This window comes from Musca autumnalis, unplaced genomic scaffold, assembly GCF_047663935.1.
Source record: "Musca autumnalis isolate F117 unplaced genomic scaffold, ASM4766393v1 scaffold_1, whole genome shotgun sequence".
Taxonomy (NCBI): domain Eukaryota; kingdom Metazoa; phylum Arthropoda; class Insecta; order Diptera; family Muscidae; genus Musca; species Musca autumnalis.
In genome coordinates, this window is record NW_027411644.1 from 201979040 (window position 1) to 202001739 (window position 22700).

The following is a 22700-nucleotide window of genomic DNA, read 5'->3' on the forward strand; positions in this document are numbered from 1 at the left end:
TTATTTCATCTATATAAAGCTCTGGGCCTAATTCTCGAATCCGTTATCGAGCGAGTTTTTGTTCGAAGACAAATTACGAACGATCGAAATTTTTGGATTCCCTTGTACGATCGAAATTATTTAAAAAAGTTATCGATACATACGGTTATCGAACGGTGAATCATATGGTAAACACAAAATATTACACACAAACAAGTTGTTGTGCGGCAAGTTTCTAGTAAAATGAAATGAAAACATGAAAATTTTATAAAATAATAGAAAATTGTGAAAAATTAAAAGTAATAGTGACCCGAACTAAATCCCACTATGTAAAAATATAAAAATCGCACTCTGGCATTGGAAAATATATTTTTAATTTTTCAGAAACATCCCGTTTTTGTCTATTTTTTACTGATTTTATGGGAAAAATTATTTAGTATGTGATTCTGATTAGTTTTATTGCAGAATGTTTCATTAAAGTTCGTTTTGTGCCACAAAAATAATCATTTCGACAGCAGATGTGTGGCGGGCAAAAACTCGCAAGTTTCCACTCGAAAGTGTATTCGACAACGGATGCCGTAATCCAAATACTGAAAATATCGATCGAAATAACTCGATCACGTATGCGAGAATTCGGCCCCTGTTCCTTTACCTGCCTGAGGTTACCATTTCTTACCATTTTTAACCTGCAAAGCGTTCCTTTACTTCAACAAGCATACAATTTATATGAGACCAGTTCACCACTTTTACCATTTTTTGCCACTGTTTGCCATTTTTTAAAGTAAAGGAACAGACCATAAGCTTAAATTTATCAGTTACCTGCGTAACTTGATTATACATGCCCTCACCCGTTTATTTGCACATGCTACGCCAATGTCTCATAGAAGCTGAACAAGTTGGGCGTAAATGCAAAATTCTTAAAACTTGTAGCAGATCATCATAAATATTTTCAAAAATAAAAATACAATTTTAGTAGAAGCAGAGATTTCACAGATAAAGGCAAAGAAACGAATAAAAAGTATCGGTATCGGATAGATGACATTTGATTAGGGTGGTGCAAATTAACCTTTAAGAAAACAAAAAATGTTATTGAAAAACAGTTGAAAAAATACGCGAAAGTAATTGAAACCAAAAAAAAAAGATATTGAAAATAAATACCAAAAATAAGTTATAATCATCATGTTAAGAAGTGAGCGGCGAATAAAGTGCAGTGTATCACTATTGTTGTTAATTTTTATTGCTAAATTTCAATGTAGCATTGCTGCTGCACAAGCAGCATATTCAACATACAGATATAATGTATTCGATAATACCCATCAATTGCGTTCCGAATATACTGTGAAAATGTTATCGTTTATGAATTTTTCAATTGATCCTTGCGATGATTTTTATGAATTTGCCTGTGGTAACTGGAAAAATGTCATCGAAGAACATCAGTCACAGAGTAAACGTACCCATTTCACCGATACCAATTACGAGCTAACTGATATTGCTGAAATGATACTGCAGAGGGATAACATTCTTGATGTGGCTCCAGAATATGACGAGGAATTTCAATTGACCAAAAAATTCTATCACGATTGCCTGACAGCTGATCTGACAACCAAAAAGAAATCGCAGGAATATTTAAATGTTATTGAACAAATTGGTGGATTTCCTGCCGTAGATCCCTATTGGGATCCCTCAAAATTCAGCTGGGTTAATATGAGTGCTCACATGAGCAACTATGGCATCAATGGTATGATGCGTGATGGTGTTGTCCCGGAATATCCTTTTCAGCCATATTTTGATTTACCCAGTTTTGGTTTGGACATTGAACTTCACCCCGACAGTATACAAGACACAGCATCGAATGCTTATCAAACAAATTATCGTCGAATGTCAGATTTGTTAACTTTGTACGATGTTGAGGAACAACGAATACCAGTTATACTTGATGGAATATTTGAAATGCTTAAGGAGATATTTGTAGTCTTTGAAGAATTTGATGAAAATGAATTCATTTGCAAAAATAAAACCGGTCTATTGGATGAATCTACTGCTGCAGAGATAAAGAGCACAGTTACAGAGCAGTGGGAAAGTTATTTGGAAATTACTTGGAATAATAAGGATTTACAGTTCGAAGATGATGATTATAAACCATGTGACTATCTCTACTATAAATTGCAAAGCATTTGTGCGAATCACAAGGAAGCTGTAGCGAATTATTTGTCATTGAAATTTATACACGAATTAGATGCCCAGCTAAAGGATGCCCGTTTCCAAACGGAATATTGTGTTGGCAGAATGCGGGCAGTTATGACATTTTTATTTGATCATTTGTATATAAAGGTAAGAACCAGGTATATACATATTATTCGAAGAACTCAAAACGCAATTCATTGTATTTGGCTAAAAAGAGATTAAACTTTAAACATAACACGAAGAGCTGATATATGTTTGTTCGGCCGGGCCGAATATACCCTCCGCCATAAATTATATTGGAACCAGATTTTGGGCGGTACCATCCTACAGGGGCTATACTAAAACGTGGACCCATTCCGACGATTATGTGCAGAAATATGTTCAAGCTCCAACAGAAACTAAATAATGTGTGTGAGAATAATGTGACTAAAATTTTCAAATACCGAAAATCGGGAGGAGATAAGAACGTGGAACTGTACCATCTCTTCGGGAATGTTTTAATCTCCCAAAGAAGACTTTATACCAAATTTCAGCTATTTCGGTTGGATAATGTGGCTAAGGCCTTAAAATTTCCCAAAATCAAGAAGTATCGTTATATGGATCCTATGTCAAAATATTGACATGCACCGACAAATTTCAGAAAAAATGTGTAGCCCAAGCGAAGACTTAATACCAAGCCAGGCCAAAACCATAAAAATATCGAAAATCGGAAGTTAACATTCTATGAGGGCTATATTACAACCAATTTAGTGATCAAATGGGACTGATAAACTGGGATCATTGTTCTTTCTTTGATGAATGCATATAGTACACTGTTTTATTAAAGCAAAAAATATTCTTAAGAACTGAGTATTACAATTTGACTTAACCTAACATGGACTAGTGTTGTATCACAAACATAACATGTGTAGCAAGTAAAATTCTTATGTCATTTTGTTCAAATGACCTCTCACAAGAAGACGGTCTGCGTACCACTTTTTTAACATTCTCAAGTGAACTGTATTTTATAAAAATAGATCCCTGTTTAATTAGAAGTCTCCCTACTCTACACACGCAACCCTCACCAAGACATTCACTATCTTTCTTATAAACCCGGCAAACTAATCGTACCGACATCGTAACGAAATCGGATCAAAATTCGGACGCTACCTCGATGTCGGATCCAAAATCGTAACGATATCTTAACGAAAGTTGTATGAAGAGGTTGACATAATTTCGGAACGAAATCGGATCGATTTCGGTCAGAATTCGGAACGAAATCGAAAGAAAATCCTTGGGAAATTCGGAAGGCGAATTTTTGCTTCAGAATTTTGGTACATATTTCTGAACGATTGCGGAATAATGTCGTATGAAAATCGGAGGTACCTTCCGAATCTTCGTAAAGATTTCTGAACGATTTTGGAATAATGTCGTACGAATATCGAGGGAAAACATTTTTCTCTTGCGCCTATTTTTTATTGATAATTTTTTCTTTGTTATGTTTTTTATTGGAAAATTGTAATTTCAAAGGTTTTTAATGATTTTCACTCTTGTTATCATTTTGTAGTTATAGTAGAACAATATAAAATTTGTGTACGAATAGGTTGAGTCCATCAGCACTATATTGAATTATTATATGTTGCATTTATATTTAAAATATTTAAAAATTATATATGCCAATTTTATAACCAACCACTTTGTATTTCGACAACAAACTAAAATGAAACCAACCCCTTGATGTTAGATACATACAAAAGGTGGTTGTTGTGAGAAAACATTGGTATATTCGAAGGGAAAATTACTTCCGACATTCTCTCCGAAATCGGAACGAAATCTGAACGAATTCCTCTACGAAAAATCGTATAGAAATCGGAACGAAATCTGAATGACTTTCGAAAGTGTTCAGATGTGTCGGACATCCCACATTTGGTTTGCTGGGAAGTCAACCTGTTCCCTACGTAAACATCTTGAAGGACCATAAAACCATTGAACGTCAAAATTATTTCAAAATATACATAAATGTTGGAAATATAAAGAAGCAAATAAAATTTTAAATACAAAATATACAAAACTAGCTTAACCCGGTGCGCTTCGCTACCCCGAATAAGGTACATAATAAAGTAATGCCAATAATTAAATTCCCTTTAAATTGTACAATTTTTTAAATATTTCAATGCATAAATATAGGATGACGGCGTTTTCTACCCCTTCAGTGCTATGTATGGAGCTTAACATGATATTTTTGTATGGTGCAGAAGGTAACGTTCCTCTTAAATCCTTTCGGACTATAGGTACTCTTACGTAGGTCACATTTACAAATTGTGCTCTTATGTGGTATGTGGTACTTAGTATGTGGTATTTAGTAAATTTAGTCTTGGTTAAATTCTTTCTGACTATAAGTACACGCGAACTATAATGATGACTTTTAATGACATCAAAATCGCTACTTAAATAACGAATCAGAAATTCAATATTTTATATTTGATATTATTTTAATAAAAGAACAAACTGAAATCTGAACTGATTTCACAATAATTTTTCACATATTTTACAAATCTTGACAATAATTTCAATATGATTTGTCAAACTTAATTGGACATTTGTCAAAATTAATTGACCGAAAATATATATGAAATCGAAATCTGAACCTATTTCAATATAATTTGAAATTTCATTGAAATTGGATAAACACGCTACGTTTTTAGTGCATCAAATACACGAACTGGATCTAAAATATATGAGGTGCTCAGCGCGAAAACGACCCACTGTATCGCGAGTTCATATTAACTGTGGCCAAAAATAAAAAAAAAATAGAAGGAGTTATCGTAGGTGCATCAATTTTGGTACACATACCTATTATTGACTTACAATCTACAGGATAAAAAGTTGGGATGGTCTGTCCGCGTTTTGATATAGTCCCTATAGAACCGTACCTCTCGATTTTCGGGATTTTAAAAGTTTTAGGCATAATGACCAACCGAAATTACTTAAATTTGGTGGTTAGTCTTCGGCAGAGGTATAAAATATTTCAAAAGAGAATTGTGGGTGTAGGTCCACGTTTTGATATCGTGCATAGGTCCACACGTTCATATAGCCCCCATAGGAAAGTAACTCCCGATTTTCGGTATTTTCGACGCTTTTGCCTGATTAGCACACCGAAATGGCTGAAAGTTTGTATTAAGTCTTCGTTGGGGGCTTATAACTTTCCACCAGAAATCTGTTGGTATAGGTCCTCGTCTTCCTATAGCCCATATAGAACCGTACCTGCCCATTTTCGGTATTTTGAATGTTGTGGCGTCAATATCCACGCGAAATGACTGAAATTTAGTGTTTGATCATCATATGTTTTGAAAACATATTGAATACATCAAACTCTTGTCTTTATATATGAAACATTTCCTTTAAAAAAATGTTTTGACCGATTAATGGTAAAAAACGGTCCATTTTTTGTAAAAAATCGAATTTTGACTTTCGCTGTTCACCATTTTTTAAAAGTCTCTCGTATTAAAGCAATGTTGTTAAGTACTTAATAAGCCCACAAAAATATATGATGATCGGTTCATTCATTTTCGCGCTATAGCCAACATCGAAGAGCGCTTTCTTAAAAATGAGATATTTATATTCCACTGTGGGCCACGGTCGGGACACTGTGAGGTCTAACCCACATGCCCAAAAATTGAATTGTCTATAAAGATGAAACGGGAACCTTTTGAAATACATTCTAAAAAATTCCATATTGCATTATTTTAGAAAGAAATAAAACCTAGTGTTATTCAATGCAATATGGAGTTTTTTAGTAGACATTTCAATAGGTTCTGTTTAGATCTTTTTAGCCTGTTTGATTTTTTTGGTCATGAGGGATAGGTCGTTTTGGCGCTGAGCGCCACATATATGGCAGCTATATCCAAATATGAACTGATTTCAATATAATTGACATACATACTTTTAAACCACATTCCAAATTTCAATGAAATTGGAAATACATAGCGTGTTTGTTTTATCAAATATATAAAATCGGTCAAACATATATATGGGAGCTATACCGAAATTTGGGATACTTTTATCTAAATTACTTTCCGCCACAGACCCAGTTTTTGGAGACTAAATCTATTACCGTTCAATAGATATCCGCATACAACTTTTACATTTTTTGGAGATACCTCCGATCCCGATGCTGTATCTCCAGTTCAACGTAGAATTTCAAAAATTTATATATCCAATGTTACTTTCAGGCGACACAGCCATATTCTCTGAAAATCTCTCTTCAAAATATATTTTTGCAAATTTCCGCGATATCTGAAAAATTATATACGCCAGATCCTTCAATGGATAAATACGAACAGGTTGAAACATATTCTCTAGCAATCTTTCTTCGAAATATATTTTTGCAAATTTTCGCGGATTTTTCGCGATATCTCAAAAATAATATACGTCAGATCCTTCCTTGGATAAATAAGAACATTTTGAGACAATTTTTTCTGACAATCTTTCTTCAAAATATATTTTTGCAAATTTTCACGGATTTTTCGCAATATCTCAAAAATAAAATACATCAGATCATTCCTTGGATAAGTACGAACATTTTGAGACAATATTCTCTGACAATCTCTCTTCAAAATATATTTGTGCAAATTTTCACGGATTTTTCGCGATTTCTCAAAAATAAAATACGTCAGATCCTTCTTTGGATAAATAAGGTCATTTGGAGGCAATATTCTCTGACAATCTTTCTTCACAATATATTTTTGCAGATTTTCACGGATTCTTCGCGATATCTTAAAAATAAAATACGTCAGATCCTCCCTTGGATAAATACGAACATTTTAAGACAAACGCGAAACAAATCGGCTGTAAACTGGTTGAGTTTTTGATTCACGTACGAACGTCATTTGAGTTTTATATAATAGATTGACACTTAAGAACCCTAAATGTCAAATTATAGCTAAATCGGTCTGAAAATTTATCTAAAAACGGCAAAATACAGTAAATCGGGGGGTACCGTTATATGGGTGCTATACCAAAACGTGGACCCATGTCCACAACTTTTGTTATATAAGTTTATTGACACTTAAGAACCCTAAATGTCAAATAAAATAAAAACGGCAAAATACCGTAAATCGGGGGGTACCGTTATATTGGGGCTATACCAAAACGTGGACCGATATAGCCCATGATCGAACTTGACCTGCCTGCAAACAAAAGACGCATTTTCCCAAAATTCAGCGTTCTATCTCCATTTTTGTGGGTTCTAGAGTGATTACCACAGACGGACGTGCACAGATCGACTCAGAATTTTACTCTGATCAAGAATATATATACTTTATAGGGTCGCAAATGAGTATTTCAATGCGTTACATACGGAAAAACAAACCTAATATACCCTCCATACTATGGTGGAGGGTATAGAAATCCCCGGAGCGCTTTTTAAGTAAATAGCGGTCAAATTTCACATTTGTACGGTTTTTTAGGTTTTCACGATTTTGCTTGCGCAAGTTCTATCGAAATGGGATTAGAGAATCAAAAACTCAACCAGTTTACAGCCGATTTGTTTCGCGTTTGTCTTAAAATGTTCGTATTTATCCAAGGGAGGATCTGACGTATTTTATTTTTAAGATATCGCGAAGAATCCGTGAAAATCTGCAAAAATATATTGTGAAGAAAGATTGTCAGAGAATATTGCCTCAAAATGACCTTATTTATCCAAAGAAGGATCTGACGTATTTTATTTTTGAGAAATCGCGAAAAATCCGTGAAAATTTGCACAAATATATTTTGAAGAGAGATTGTCAGAGAATATTGTCTCAAAATGTTCGTACTTATCCAAGGAATGATCTGATGTATTTTATTTTTGAGATATCGCGAAAAATCCGTGAAAATTTGCAAAAATATATTTTGAAGAAAGATTGTCAGAAAAAATTGTGTCAAAATGTTCTTATTTATCCAAGGAAGGATCTGACGTATATTATTTTTGAGATATCGCGAAAAATCCGCGAAAATTTGCAAAAATATATTTCGAAGAAAGATTGCTAGAGAATATGTTTCAACCTGTTCGTATTTATCCATTGAAGGATCTGGCGTATATAATTTTTCAGATATCGCGGAAATTTGCAAAAATATATTTTGAAGAGAGATTTTCAGAGAATATGGCTGTGTCGCCTGAAAGTAACATTGGATATATAAATTTTTGAAATTCTACGTTGAACTGGAGATACAGCATCGGGATCGGAGGTATCTCCAAAAAATGTAAAAGTTGTATGCGGATATCTATTGAACGGTAATAGATTTAGTCTCCAAAAACTGGGTCTGTGGCGGAAAGTAATTTAGATAAAAGTATCCCAAATTTCGGTATAGCTCCCATATATATGTTTGACCGATTTTATATATTTGATAAAACAAACACGCTATGTATTTCCAATTTCATTGAAATTTGGAATGTGGTTTAAAAGTATGTATGTCAATTATATTGAAATCAGTTCATATTTGGATATAGCTGCCATATATGTGGCGCTCAGCGCCAAAACGACCTATCCCTCATGACCAAAAAAATCAAACAGGCTAAAAAGATCTAAACAGAACCTATTGAAATGTCTACTAAAAAACTCCATATTGCATTGAATAACACTAGGTTTTATTTCTTTCTAAAATAATGCAATATGGAATTTTTTAGAATGTATTTCAAAAGGTTCCCGTTTCATCTTTATAGACAATTCAATTTTTGGGCATGTGGGTTAGACCTCACAGTGTCCCGACCGTGGCCCACAGTGGAATATAAATATCTCATTTTTAAGAAAGCGCTCTTCGATGTTGGCTATAGCGCGAAAATGAATGAACCGATCATCATATATTTTTGTGGGCTTATTAAGTACTTAACAACATTGCTTTAATACGAGAGACTTTTAAAAAATGGTGAACAGCGAAAGTCAAAATTCGATTTTTTACAAAAAATGGACCGTTTTTTACCATTAATCGGTCAAAACATTTTTTTAAAGGAAATGTTTCATATATAAAGACAAGAGTTTGATGTATTCAATATGTTTTCAAAACATATGATGATCAAACACTAAATTTCAGTCATTTCGCGTGGATATTGACGCCACAACATTCAAAATACCGAAAATGGGCAGGTACGGTTCTATATGGGCTATAGGAAGACGAGGACCTATACCAACAGATTTCTGGTGGAAAGTTATAAGCCCCCAACGAAGACTTAATACAAACTTTCAGCCATTTCGGTGTGCTAATCAGGCAAAAGCGTCGAAAATACCGAAAATCGGGAGTTACTTTCCTATGGGGGCTATATGAACGTGTGGACCTATGCACGATATCAAAACGTGGACCTACACCCACAATTCTCTTTTGAAATATTTTATACCTCTGCCGAAGACTAACCACCAAATTTAAGTAATTTCGGTTGGTCATTATGCCTAAAACTTTTAAAATCCCGAAAATCGAGAGGTACGGTTCTATAGGGACTATATCAAAACGCGGACAGACCATCCCAACTTTTTATCCTGTAGATTGTAAGTCAATAATAGGTATGTGTACCAAAATTGATGCACCTACGATAACTCCTTCTATTTTTTTTTTATTTTTGGCCACAGTTAATATGAACTCGCGATACAGTGGGTCGTTTTCGCGCTGAGCACCTCATATATTTTAGATCCAGTTCGTGTATTTGATGCACTAAAAACGTAGCGTGTTTATCCAATTTCAATGAAATTTCAAATTATATTGAAATAGGTTCAGATTTCGATTTCATATATATTTTCGGTCAATTAATTTTGACAAATGTCCAATTAAGTTTGACAAATCATATTGAAATTATTGTCAAGATTTGTAAAATATGTGAAAAATTATTGTGAAATCAGTTCAGATTTCAGTTTGTTCTTTTATTAAAATAATATCAAATATAAAATATTGAATTTCTGATTCGTTATTTAAGTAGCGATTTTGATGTCATTAAAAGTCATCATTATAGTTCGCGTGTACTTATAGTCAGAAAGAATTTAACCAAGACTAAATTTACTAAATACCACATACTAAGTACCTCATACCACATAAGAGCACAATTTGTAAATGTGACCTACGTAAGAGTACCTATAGTCCGAAAGGATTTAAGAGGAACGTTACCTTCTGCACCATACAAAAATATCATGTTAAGCTCCATACATAGCACTGAAGGGGTAGAAAACGCCGTCATCCTATATTTATGCATTGAAATATTTAAAAAATTGTACAATTTAAAGGGAATTTAATTATTATTACTTTATTATGTACCTTATTCCGGGTAGCAAAGCGCACCGGGTTAAGCTAGTTAACTTATATAACAAAAGTTGTGGACATAGGTCCACGTTTTGTTATAGCCCCCATATAACGGTACCCCCCGATTTACGGTATTTTTACGTTTTTAGCTACAATTTCAGACCGATTTAGCTAAAATTTGACATTTAGGGTTCTTAAGTGTCAATAAAGTTATATAACAAAAGTTGTGGACATAGGTCCACGTTTTGGTATAGCCCCCATATAACGATACCCCCGATTTACGGTATTTTGAAGTTTTTAGCTACATTTTCAGATCGATTTAGCTAAAATTTGACATTTGGGGCTCTTAAGCGTCACTTAACTTATATAACAAAACTTGTGGACATAGGTCCACGTTTTGGTATAGCCCCCATATAACGGTACACCCCGATTTATGGTATTTTGACGTCTATAGCTACATTTTCAGACCGATTTAGCTAAAATTTGACATTTAGGGTTCTTAAGTGTCAATAAACTTATATAACTAAAGTTGTGGACATACATCCACGTTTTGGTATAGCTCCCATATAACGGTACCCCCGATTTATGGCATTTTGACGTTTTTAGTTACATTTTCAGACCGATTTATCTATAAATTGATATTTAGGGTTCTTTAATGTCAATAAACTTATATAACAAAACTTGTGGACATAGGTCCATGTTTTGGAATAGCCCCCATATAACGTTACCGCCCGATTTCAGGTATTTTGACGTTTAAATTCACATTTCTAGACCGAATTAGCTATAACGGATTTCGGTATCCCCATATAACGGATTTTCGGTATTTTGAGAATTTTACCTACAAGTTTTAACCGAATTATCTGTAATTTGAACATTTGACATTTGAAATTCTTAGTGGTCACCACACCTCTCCACCAAAAATTGGCAAGAAAGGTCGATGTATTGATAAAGCTCCCATATAAAAGTACCTCCCGATTTTCAGCAATTTGATGATTTTAGCTACAATATTAAACCGAACTAGCAGTAATTTGACATATGAAGTTCTTAGTGGTCACAACACCTCTCCATAAAAAATTGTCAACATAGGTCCATGTTCCCATATAGCGATACCTCCCAATTTTCAGTAATTGGCAATTTTAGCTACAATTTTTAACCGAACTAACTGTAATTTGACATTTGAAGGTTGTAGTGGTCACCACACATCTGCATCAACAATTTTCAACATAGCCCCAATAAAACGATACTTCCCGATTTTCGGTACTTTGAGGATTTTACTTAAATGTCTAACCACGTAGGTCCATGTTTTGGTATAGCCCCAAACAAACCTCCCGATTTTCCGTACCATAGCTTTATTTTTTGGACGAACTTTCTGTAATTTGAAATTTAAAAGCCAACAAAAATTGTTCATTTAAGTTCATATTTTCGAATAGCCCACATACCTCCGAACTAGCTGTTAATGACATTTAAAGTGTGTGTGTGTGAAGTGTTATGTGCCGATTTTCGGTATTTTAAGGATTCTAGCTAAAATATTTAACCGAATTAGGAGTTATTTGACATCAACGGCTCCCATCAAAAACTGTCAACAGAGGTCCATGTTTTATTATAACCCCTATATAACGGTACCTCCCAATTTCTCGCCCACCAAAAATTGTCAACATACATAGGTAGATATAGGCACCATAAAATAGGGCCTCCCGAATGAAGCATTTTATGTACATTATCTGACATTTTAACGTACCCACTTAAAGTTAGGGACAGGAATGAAAACTAATTATTCCATTTTAGTTCAGAATATTTTATGGTGGAGGGTATGAAAAGTTCGGCCCGGCCGAACTTAACGCTTTTTTACTTGTTTTGTTGTTGTTTTGATTTTTCTCATCTATGAACATTGTAGTTTCAGAATCCGCAAAAACTTCCCAGGTATAAGCTTCTTTCATTTAAAGTTTGTCCAAGAGCACCGTGCCACACTTTCAAAATTTCATTGAAATTCGACATATGTATATAGCGTTTTTGGTGCATCAAATAAATGAAATTAGCAGAAAATGTGTATTGGAGCTATATTCAAATCAGTAACCGATTTCAATATAATTTTGCAAATTTATTTCTAGACCAAATCCCTACGCATATTACAAATTTATAGACTGTATCTGTAACCGTTCTAGATATTCGCATACAAAATTTAAATTTTTCGGAGGCACCTCCGATCCTGATGCTATATCTCCAGTTCAACGCTGAATTCCTAAAATTAATATAGTCTTTTTTAAGAGTCAATACACACAGAGAAAAAATATTTTTCGCTTTTGTTGGAACAACAATATCTATTTTTGTTCCAACAATTCATTTGTTTTGTTCAAGCATTGCAATTGCAAATCCAAAAATACCATCGTTTTCTCCAAACGTACAAAACAAAAACAACTTGCGAAATTCCTAACTTTTGTAAAAATCATTGACAATACCTATGGTAGGAACTATTATAATCTAGAATTTTTACAAAAACTATTGTCAGCCCAGAAAATTCTCATATACACTTTTCACATAACTTTGGTGTAAATGTCACGTATAATATTATGATCAGGCCAGGTTTTGCCAGGTCTAACTAAAAAAACAACAAATTGAATGAAGAAACATAACTACTCCATGGCGCTCATTCTCTAAGCAACTAACCCCAACATTAGGAATACCACAAAGCCAAAACAAATATGAATATAAAGCACAAATTACGACCAAAAGCTCAAACTCAACTATCAAAACACAAAGAAGAACGAGAAAGAAGAAACAAACAAAAACAAAAATCTCATTGTGTACAATACACAAAAAAGAACAAGGATAAAATAAAAAGAAAAACAAAGATAAGAGGAACACATACGAACAAAACTCACAAAAATTGTTTTTTTTTTCACCACGGCATCGAATACCGAGAAAAGAAAAGAAAATTATCGAAGAAAAGAGAATAATATTGTCCAGCAGACAAAAAAAGACAAAAGCTATTGTTGGATATGACAAAAACAATTGTTGTAATTAACAAAAACGATTGTTGCACTCACAATACTACATGCGGAATCTAACAATATCATATTTTGCTCTTCGAATATTGTTGAATCAATCATATTTTTTCTCTGCGTGTACATTTTATAGATATAGAAGATAGGGATGGAATCGCAAATTATTATTTCAATTCGTTACAAACAGAACAACAAATTTAATATGCCCTCCATATAATAATGGAGGGTATAAAAATGAAATAACTTGAAATAACGGAGGAACGAACGCATGTTTTAATCTTCGTAAAAAGTAGTAAAATTGCCATTAGAAAAGAAGAATGTAAATGGACAGAGGATGATCAAATAATAATAATACGAATTTAAACATTTTGCCTGATAGAGCGTAGATCATTTTAATAACAATTTTAATTAATTTCTCGTTGGAGTTGAGCTGAATGGTCAAAGATTTTTACAAATGAAAAAGGAAAGCCGAAGATTCGAACGAAGCGTTTGTCATGAAAGCCAAGCAGGTTGAATGGGAAAAAGCTCATCACTGCAAAAACAGATTGCTTTTGAAAAGTCGAAGCTATAAGTATGAGTTTCGAATTGCCAGAGAAGCCACTCCACAGCCGATATGTCTGATGAGCTGCCTAACTAACAGCGAAACCGACCACATAATTTGGTGGTTGTGTGGGTTCCAACGAGAAATATAATAAAAAATTACGAATTATTAACCAATTTTTCAGAGGTCATCAACGGAAGTTAAAAAAAGGCTTGACAGCGATAAATGTATACAAACCACTCCGGGACACACCATGGACACCGGTATAGCATTATAGGCACATTTTAGTAAAACATTACACAGAAAAAAATGTAACTATATGATAAAAAAAATCAAACATCTGATTAATTTTTAATTGATTTTTTGCCGATAAATGTAATGTTCATATTGACAATCGTCTATAAAAAATTGTAGTTTTCATTAGAAATTATTTTAATAAAGCAATTCTCAAATTAACTAAGAATTTTATTGAATTTAATTTTTTTCGTTTTTTAATTAATTTCCCTTTGGAATCGAGCTTTATGATCAATAATTTTTTCAATCGATAAAATACCTGCAATAGGCTACTATTTTTTACTGCGATAACATTTGTTCCTTTATGTTATCGGAAAACATAGTAAAAATTAGTAGATTCTTGCAGTTCTAGAGCAGCCCATAACAAACTTTTTTGATAAAGAAATTTTTTTATTTGATAAAGAAAATTGTCACATATACAATATCAAAGTAAATATCGATAAAAATATGTTCATATTTACAATTATTTTGTTGATTTTTTTTTTTTTTGTTAAATACAAACCCAAAAGCCACAAAAAGATAGATACATACGCACACATTTATAAATGGTGGTGGTTACTTCTTTTATTAAAATGTATAGAAATGCCAAACACAAAAGCAACAACAGACTACATGTACAATTATAAATCGTACAAGAAATAACATGAAAGAAAAACGGTATGGAAAAATTTATAACAAAAGTAATAATTTAGCATCACACTTGAATTTAAATAGAAGAGAACAAATAAAACACGTTTAAATGTAAAATACAGGAATCTCGTTGAACGCTTCTCGTTAGTTATGAAATAAAACAAATTCTCATTTTACATTAAAAATCATCAGCGGGAAATCGGCATCTGGAATAAAATGTAATATAGGTACATCATTTTTCAAATATATAAAATAGTATTACCGTGCGATTGCTTCTTCGTCGAATAAAATATTCCCATTCTCCTTTTTCCGATTTTTGGATTCAATTACAAAATTTGGTTCCAATCATAAAATGTATAAATAAGCACGATAATTTACACATTAACACTGATTTATTTTCACACTTTTTGATCTGATCACAGGGAACGTCTTAAACAAACTGACACCAAACTGTTGATTAAAAATAAATGCTTCTTGCTTCTTCTTCTATCGAAACAGAACAAAACATTTTTTTCGTTCCCTCTTCTTTTGTTAGGTTCATTAAAACAACAAACCAAAGTTTTAGTATACATACAAGCATTCACCGGGCAACAAGTAAATAAAAAAACTTAACGTCACTCTCACGTTCCCTCCATGCCGCAGAAATGTCATACCCATGCTTTGACATAAACATAGCAACGACACAAACACAGCACATTATTGTAGCGGAAAATCTCTCTATGCCATAAACAGTTATTTTCTCTCGCTCTTGAGAGTGAGAACATGTGACAACACGCTGAAAACCATTATAACAACAAATATTGGTTAAAACATTTTATGCCATGTTCAGACTAGCGGTAATTCGCTCTCTATTCGTTGTTCGACCCCAAATTACGATACAATTACTTCATTTCCCATACAAAATTTCGAGAACGAACAACGATTTTTGTACATTGTTCAATTTAAATTACTCTCAGAACGACGATAAAATATGTCCCATCTCTAACAAATGAGAGAATTTATCGAAATAAATTAATTATGACAGGAAACATAAAAAATTAAAAATTTATTAAAAATCCACAACTTTTTAGAAAAACTGCAAAATATGAATGAAAATTAAACAGTTTAACGACTAGTATACATTCAAATCATAGCAAATTTTGTTTTCTCTTCCATTGCAGTTGCATTTCTTGTCCATCGTTTCAAATTCGTGTACAAATTTAGAAACAAAAATCAAATGCATGCCGGAATGTCTGTATACCAAAAAGATATGTTGGCAGGTCTCTCTCTCGTTAATTATTGAAATAGAAAAATTTGAAAATATACTGAAAACACCAAAATTGTGAGAAAAAATGGAAAACATGAATGAAAATAATAGAATTTAATATTAAATAGATATCTGAAAGAAGGATAAATATTTTTTCAGTTCATATAAAATAATTTTACCCGTATTTTGGTTGAAACTTTCTTTAAAATCAGAAAACAAAAACTATGAAAATATGAATCATGTTGCTATGAATTGTGTACCATGTCGTATGAACGGGTTAATTCGTGTACGTAATTATGAGAACGAACGACGTGATTCAAATGCTGGTATGAACATGACATAAACAAATTTCAATGAATTATTTGTTTGAAATCGTTTATCGATCGCTTTTTAATAATATTTGCATGTTTGATAAATATTTTCCCAATATGTTTGTAATATTTTATCGACATTCGACAAAAATATGGTGATTAAACTTTTAATCAAAAGTTTTAAATCAAAATTTTTCTGTGTAATTTCCAGATAAAAACAATTTTTTTCATAGAAGATTTGCAAAATGTTTGATATTGTTTATGGAGTTGTGAAACAGGGTACTTTTCATCGACTTAAATTAATATTTAAAACATATAACTCGAACAAATGCTTGGTGACCAGGTCGAAAGATAATAGAATTTGTCCCCTTATACATAAAAGTTGACCCAAAATGTAAAATGTATCATACAACAGCGTGTCCTAAGACACCACTTGCAGAGAAGTTTTACATGGCTGAAATATTGAGGAAATTTCGCCAACATTACTGATGGGTACATTGCCACTGTTGATAAATGTTTGATGTTGCCTGGCCGGCAACAAATCCTGGACTTTACATGGTAAGACGATCAGGACCGTTCCATGGTAGCGTTCATCCTCTACACGATCTTTCTGTGATATTCAACCGATTAACTGCCGACATGATTTTATTTAGGGTTATCAGTGACTTCAATGTCAAAGCTGACACCTTGACACTGAGCTAATATAAAAAGAGATTTATTTGAATCTCATAACAGTAAATATAGAGTTTAATAAACCACACTCTATTCATGGACATCTTAACAAAGATCTCCCCCGCAATTACTAACACCCTGCGTAATTTAAAAAGAAAAGAAATAAAAAATCTTATTCGTTGTGATTATTAATAGCTCATTAACACTTCTTTGCAGATCTACACCAACGACGAATTATTCGGCGAAGTAAATGCAATGATTGATGATATCAAATTAAGTTTACGCTCTCTGGTTGAAGCAGCCGATTGGTTAGATGATGAGACTCGTGAAGAAGCTATTCTCAAGGAGACGAATATCAACAAAGTTATTGGACGGCATGAAACACCCGAAACCATACAACGCCTAATAGCTGAAATGAAAAATCTCCAGTTCATTGATGGTGGTAATTACGAAGCTAATAATTTAAACTTAAGGAAATTTGAACAATTCATTGAGCGTTATAATGGTCTGCACGCAGCGGAACTGGATAATACCACAAAGCCGCTACAATTGCTAGTGGGTATGCAGGCCAATGCTTTTTATTACAACAATGACAATTCAATGTATGTCATGGCTGGAGTATTAAATCCACCAGTGTTCGATAAGTCGTGGCCTAATTCTTTAAAATATGGTACCCTTGGCTATTTGGTGGGTCATGAGCTAACTCATGCCCTTGATACAGAGGGTGCCAAACATGATTACGCTGGCAATAAACGTTACTGGTGGTCAGAGTATGCAGACAAATTATTTAAGGAAAGGGCCCAATGTTTTGTTGATTATTTTAGCAACTATCGTGTGCCGGAAATTAATCGCAACATTAACGGTAATATCACAAGAGATGAAAATATTGCCGACGCTGGTGGTCTACGTGTTGCATTGTTGGCATATCGCCGTCTGCGGGAAAATATGGCTGCAGAGAATCCAATATCATATTTTGATGACAGCGATGAAAGAATGCCTGGGTTGTATTTTACACCGGAACAGCTGTTTTTCTTGGGCACAGCCCAGTTGTGGTGTTCATCGTATACGGAGGCAAATTATTGGGAAGAATTGACGGATTTACATACAATTGACAAGTATCGTGTGTTAGGAATGATGTCAAATAATGCAGATTTTGCCCAAGCCTATGATTGCCCACTGGGTGGTGCGATGAATCCTTTTGCAGATAAGTGTATAATATGGTAGATTTAAGAAACAAAAATATTTGTATAAGCAATAAATTTAAGGTAAATTTTTTAAAATAATTGATTTTTGTTTCAATGTCTTTGTAAAATAATGAAAAAAATACATCTTAATATATAAATGAGCTTAGTGATGAGTGAGTGACTGACTGAGTTAATGAGTGAGTGTCAGATCATCGACCAACTTAAACTGCTGATGCTACACGGAGGAAAAAGACGCCTCTCTAATATACAGACAGGGACAAAAGTTTACATACACCCCTAAATCTCGGGTTTTAGGGTAAGTAAAGAACTGATGCCCAAGGATTGTATCAGACCATATTACAAGACAATTCAAAGCCTTCCGTATGTAATTTTCGCCAAGAATTCCGCAGAATCTATTCACTTCTTGAGAACTCTGAGGAAAAACGTACATTTATCGATGTCCAGGAATATATATAAAGCACAAAAACAACTTCTAAGCTTTCTATGGTCTCAATATTTACCATCTGACACTAATTTTGTGCTTTTTATAAAGTACAATACCTAAAAACACAAAGTATTAAGAAAGGGTCAGCTCTAAAGAGTTATACAAGAAGTTTAACCTCAAATAACGACATTTAATCGCCAAAAATTATTTTATTTTTTCTAAAATATATCTCAGACAGCCAGAGACATTCGCCAAAACAATAAAATGTAGAAATTTTTCTGTTAATTCCATAAATTTGACGGTAATACACATATTTCCTGGGGGTGTATGTAAACTTTTGTTCCCATCATTTTTTGGTTTTTGTAAAATTTACCGTTAGTTGTATTATGGAATATACTTTTGTTGTATTAAATATTTAAATATTTGTATTAAATATTTACTTACCCTAAAACCCGAGATTTAGGGGGTGTATGTAAACTTTTGTCCCTCTCTGTATGTCCAAAACATATTTTGCAACAAACATATATATGTTTGCAACAGTCCCCAAGATAACATATGTTTGGGTCCTGCCAAAAATATATGTTTGGGTGCAAACAAATATATTTTTGCGTTGATTTATTTATGTTTTGATTTTTTACTCAATTTACCGTCTGGGATGGAAAATTCAGTACAATCAGGGTACCAAAAATACCTCGACTCCGACTCCAGACGACTTTTTTTCACGACTCCGGCTCCGACTCCGAGAGTGAATTCCTATACCACTAAAAATGAATAAAATGTGCACACATTTTTAACTTTTTCCTATATTTTGGCCTATATAGGCTAATGTGTTAGTTTTTCCTTACATATTCATTAGAATATATCAATATTGTTTCTGCCGAATCTTACATTGAAAATAGAAAATTTAGAAAGTATTTTTTTTGAAAATTCTGCCTTTTTAGGAGAAGATCATTTTTAGTATTAATTTTTAATTAATTTCTCGTTGGAAATCGAGCTTAATGATCAATAATGCATCTGAAAAAGGAAAGCCGAAGACTCGAAAGTTTTTGTCGGTTTTCCTTTTTTGCACGAGTGTACTCTGGAGGGAATTCTTCTGCGTGAGAAAATCTTTAAGCTTTCAAAATATGTGAAAATGAAGGGGCAATACAAATCATAAGGACTACATGCAATAAAAACTATAAGCAATTCAAACTGGATGTTGCCCAATATTTTAGTGCGTTTAGCCTTAAAAGGAGACCCCCAGTTGTAAAGCTCAAGAAAAGCCATTTTTCATGATTTTTTCGGAGAAAACTACGTAACTTTTTGCGTGATTTTTTTCTTCATCTGAAAGCGAAAAATATTACGAAGTTTTGGGACCGTCTACGAAACTCTGTTTTTATTAAAGCATTTTGCGGTGCCAAACAACTCTACCTTGAAAACTGATAAGCCAATTGTCATATATTTTGGTGGCCGAGTTCGAGAAAAACACAGTTTATTTGCTGCATACAAAATAAAATAAATTGTTCCCATCCAACGCTTATACTATGGCAATATTGTTCCGATCGACTTAAAAATTTGATCACATATTCTATGCTATGCTATTTATACTAAAACAATTTATGTAGGGTCTACTAAGACAAGAAATCGATAGTGTCATGTTTCCATTGTCCTTTATCACTTTTACCCGATCCTTTCTCATAAAAACTCTATGGTTATGTATTTCATTTAATTTCGTATATGCTATTGATTGTGTAGAATACTCGGATACACATGAACTATGTCTGTTCCCGGCGGACAGATCCGGTTATTTGAATGACTACATCTAATGCCCTCATTGGGTACATAAAGAATCCTAGAAGAAAGATTCGCCGTTTGTCAAACTTCTGAGTTATGGCGGGATGAATCTGTCGTTGACAAACAACGAATTTAATCTGAATTTCATATATAGTTAATGGATTATGCGAAATTTACCGAAATACATAAAGATCACATTGTCTTTAATAGAGGACAAGGATGATTTATCATAAAAAACAGGATGAGAATACCAATAGACCTTTGTGAGAAGACCAGTAAGACTTCTGACGAAAGAGGTTAAAGGTCCAATCTTAATTTTATTGTCATAGAACTTTACTTTTGTTTGCAAAAATGATGAATAGACTACACTTCAGAGGATAGTAAATATCCTGTGAATTGTCCTTTAAATTAGTATAAAATACCGTTTGCATATATGTTTTCTTATAATTTTCTTTTAAAATAAATAATGATTTAAAAAAAATGTTCTTGTTCCAAATTTAATCTTATGTTTCTGTAACTTGGAAAAAATTTTGCGAGTCGAGTTATTTTTTCCGACTCAGACTCCGACTCCGACCCTGAGTACAATAGTAGTTTTTTCAGTACCACTTCACTATTAAAAGTACCCAGGGGCCAATTCAGTACCATTTCATTTAGAAAAATTTTATGTGGAACTAAAATGCAAAATTCACACTTAAACTTGCTTTAGACTATAACTTATACGAAGATTAAGTGCATTATCTCGACTTACTTACTTACTTACTTAGCTGGCCCATTACAGAACATTTGTTCTATAGGCCGAACTAAGAAGAGATCTCCATTCCTCTCTATTTGTTGCTTTGCACACTGGAATACCGCGCCTTGTCATCTCATCATCCACTTGTTTGCGCCATCTATTCCTTGGCCTGCCAATTCTGCGTGCACCGCCATGTGGCATGTATTCATACGCCTTTTTAGCGGGTTCATCATCGCTCATTCTTTTGATATGGCCTAGCCAACGCAATCGCTGCATCTCGATACGTTTAACAATATTCATGTCGTTGTATAGCAGATACAGCTCGTGGTTCATGCGACGTCGATATTCACCGTCAACGCAGATTGGTCCATAGATCTTTCGAAGAATTTTTCTCTCAAACACACCAAGCACTGCCATGTCTGCTTGCGCAAGTACCCAGGCTTCGGAGCCATACATCAGCACGGGTAGTATCAGTGTTTTGTAGAGCGTTATTTTTGTTTGACGAGATGTGGCTTTGTTTTTAAACTGCTTACTTAATCCAAAGTAGCATCTGTTGGCCAATACAATTCTTCTTTTTATTTCACAACTGATGTCGTTTGTTGTGTTGACGGAGGTGCCGAGGTAGACGAAGTCTTTTACTACCTCAATATTATAGGAACCAACTTCCACAGTCGGTCCGAGCTCAATGGACGCATTGCGCGTCGACACCATCAACTTGGTCTTCTCACCGTTTACCGCCAGACCCACTTTAGCAGATTCTCCTTCGACTTTTATAAAGGTATCAGTTACTTCTTTTACTGATCGACCCATGATGTCTATATCATCAGCATAAGCAAGTAACATGTGACTATTGGTGTAGATTGTGCCACTTCTTTTGACGTCTGCCTCTCGTATAACCTTTTCTAGCAGGATGTTGAAGAGGTCACACGAAAGGCTGTCTCCTTGTCTGAAACCTCTTTTGGTACCAAACTCTTCGGAGAGGTTCTTTCCTATTTTAACTGAGGACCTCGTGTCAGTTAAAGTCATTTTACAAAGCCGGATGAGCTTTGCGGGAATACCAAATTCAGACATGGCTTGGAATACCTTTGAGCGCAGCGGACTGTCGAAGGCTGCTTTATAATCGACAAAAAGGTGGTAGGTGTCGATCTGCATCTCTTGGGTCTTCTCCAGGATTTGCCGCAGGGTAAATATCTGGTCAATGGTGGACTTGCCAGGTCTAAAGCCGCATTGGTATGGTCCAATAATCTCGTTGACCATTGGCTTTAGTCGTTCGCACAATATCCCTGACACGATCTTGTAGGCAATAGGGAGTAGACTTATGCCCCTATAGTTAGAGCATACAGTCTTATCTCCCTTCTTGTGGACGGGGCACAGGATACTCAGGTTCCAATCGTCGGGTACTCGTTCTTCCTGCCAGATGGTGCTAACTAGCTGATGAATACACCTTATCAGCGTGTCGCCTCCG

The 22700-nt window shown here is 34.0% G+C and overlaps 1 protein-coding gene across 1 annotated transcript; it reads left to right on the top strand.

The window, feature by feature from the left end:
* Nucleotides 1–950: 950 nt before the first annotated feature.
* On the top strand, nt 951–18383 carry LOC141391051 (neprilysin-1-like). The gene is made up of 2 exons (XM_073963972.1): nt 951–2310; nt 17317–18383. The coding sequence occupies exons 1-2, from the start codon at nt 1159–1161 to the stop codon at nt 18322–18324; spliced, it is 2160 nt and encodes a 719-aa protein (XP_073820073.1). The 5' UTR covers nt 951–1158; the 3' UTR covers nt 18325–18383.
* The last annotated feature ends 4317 nt before the right edge of the window (nt 18384–22700 follow it).

Coding starts and splice junctions, on each gene's coding strand:
- LOC141391051 (XM_073963972.1), top strand. CDS start 1,159: ATGTTAAGAAGTGAGCGGCGAATAAAGTGCAGTGTATCACTATTGTTG. Junction 2,311..17,316: donor TTGATCATTTGTATATAAAG/GTAAGAACCAGG, acceptor ACTTCTTTGCAG/ATCTACACCAACGACGAATT.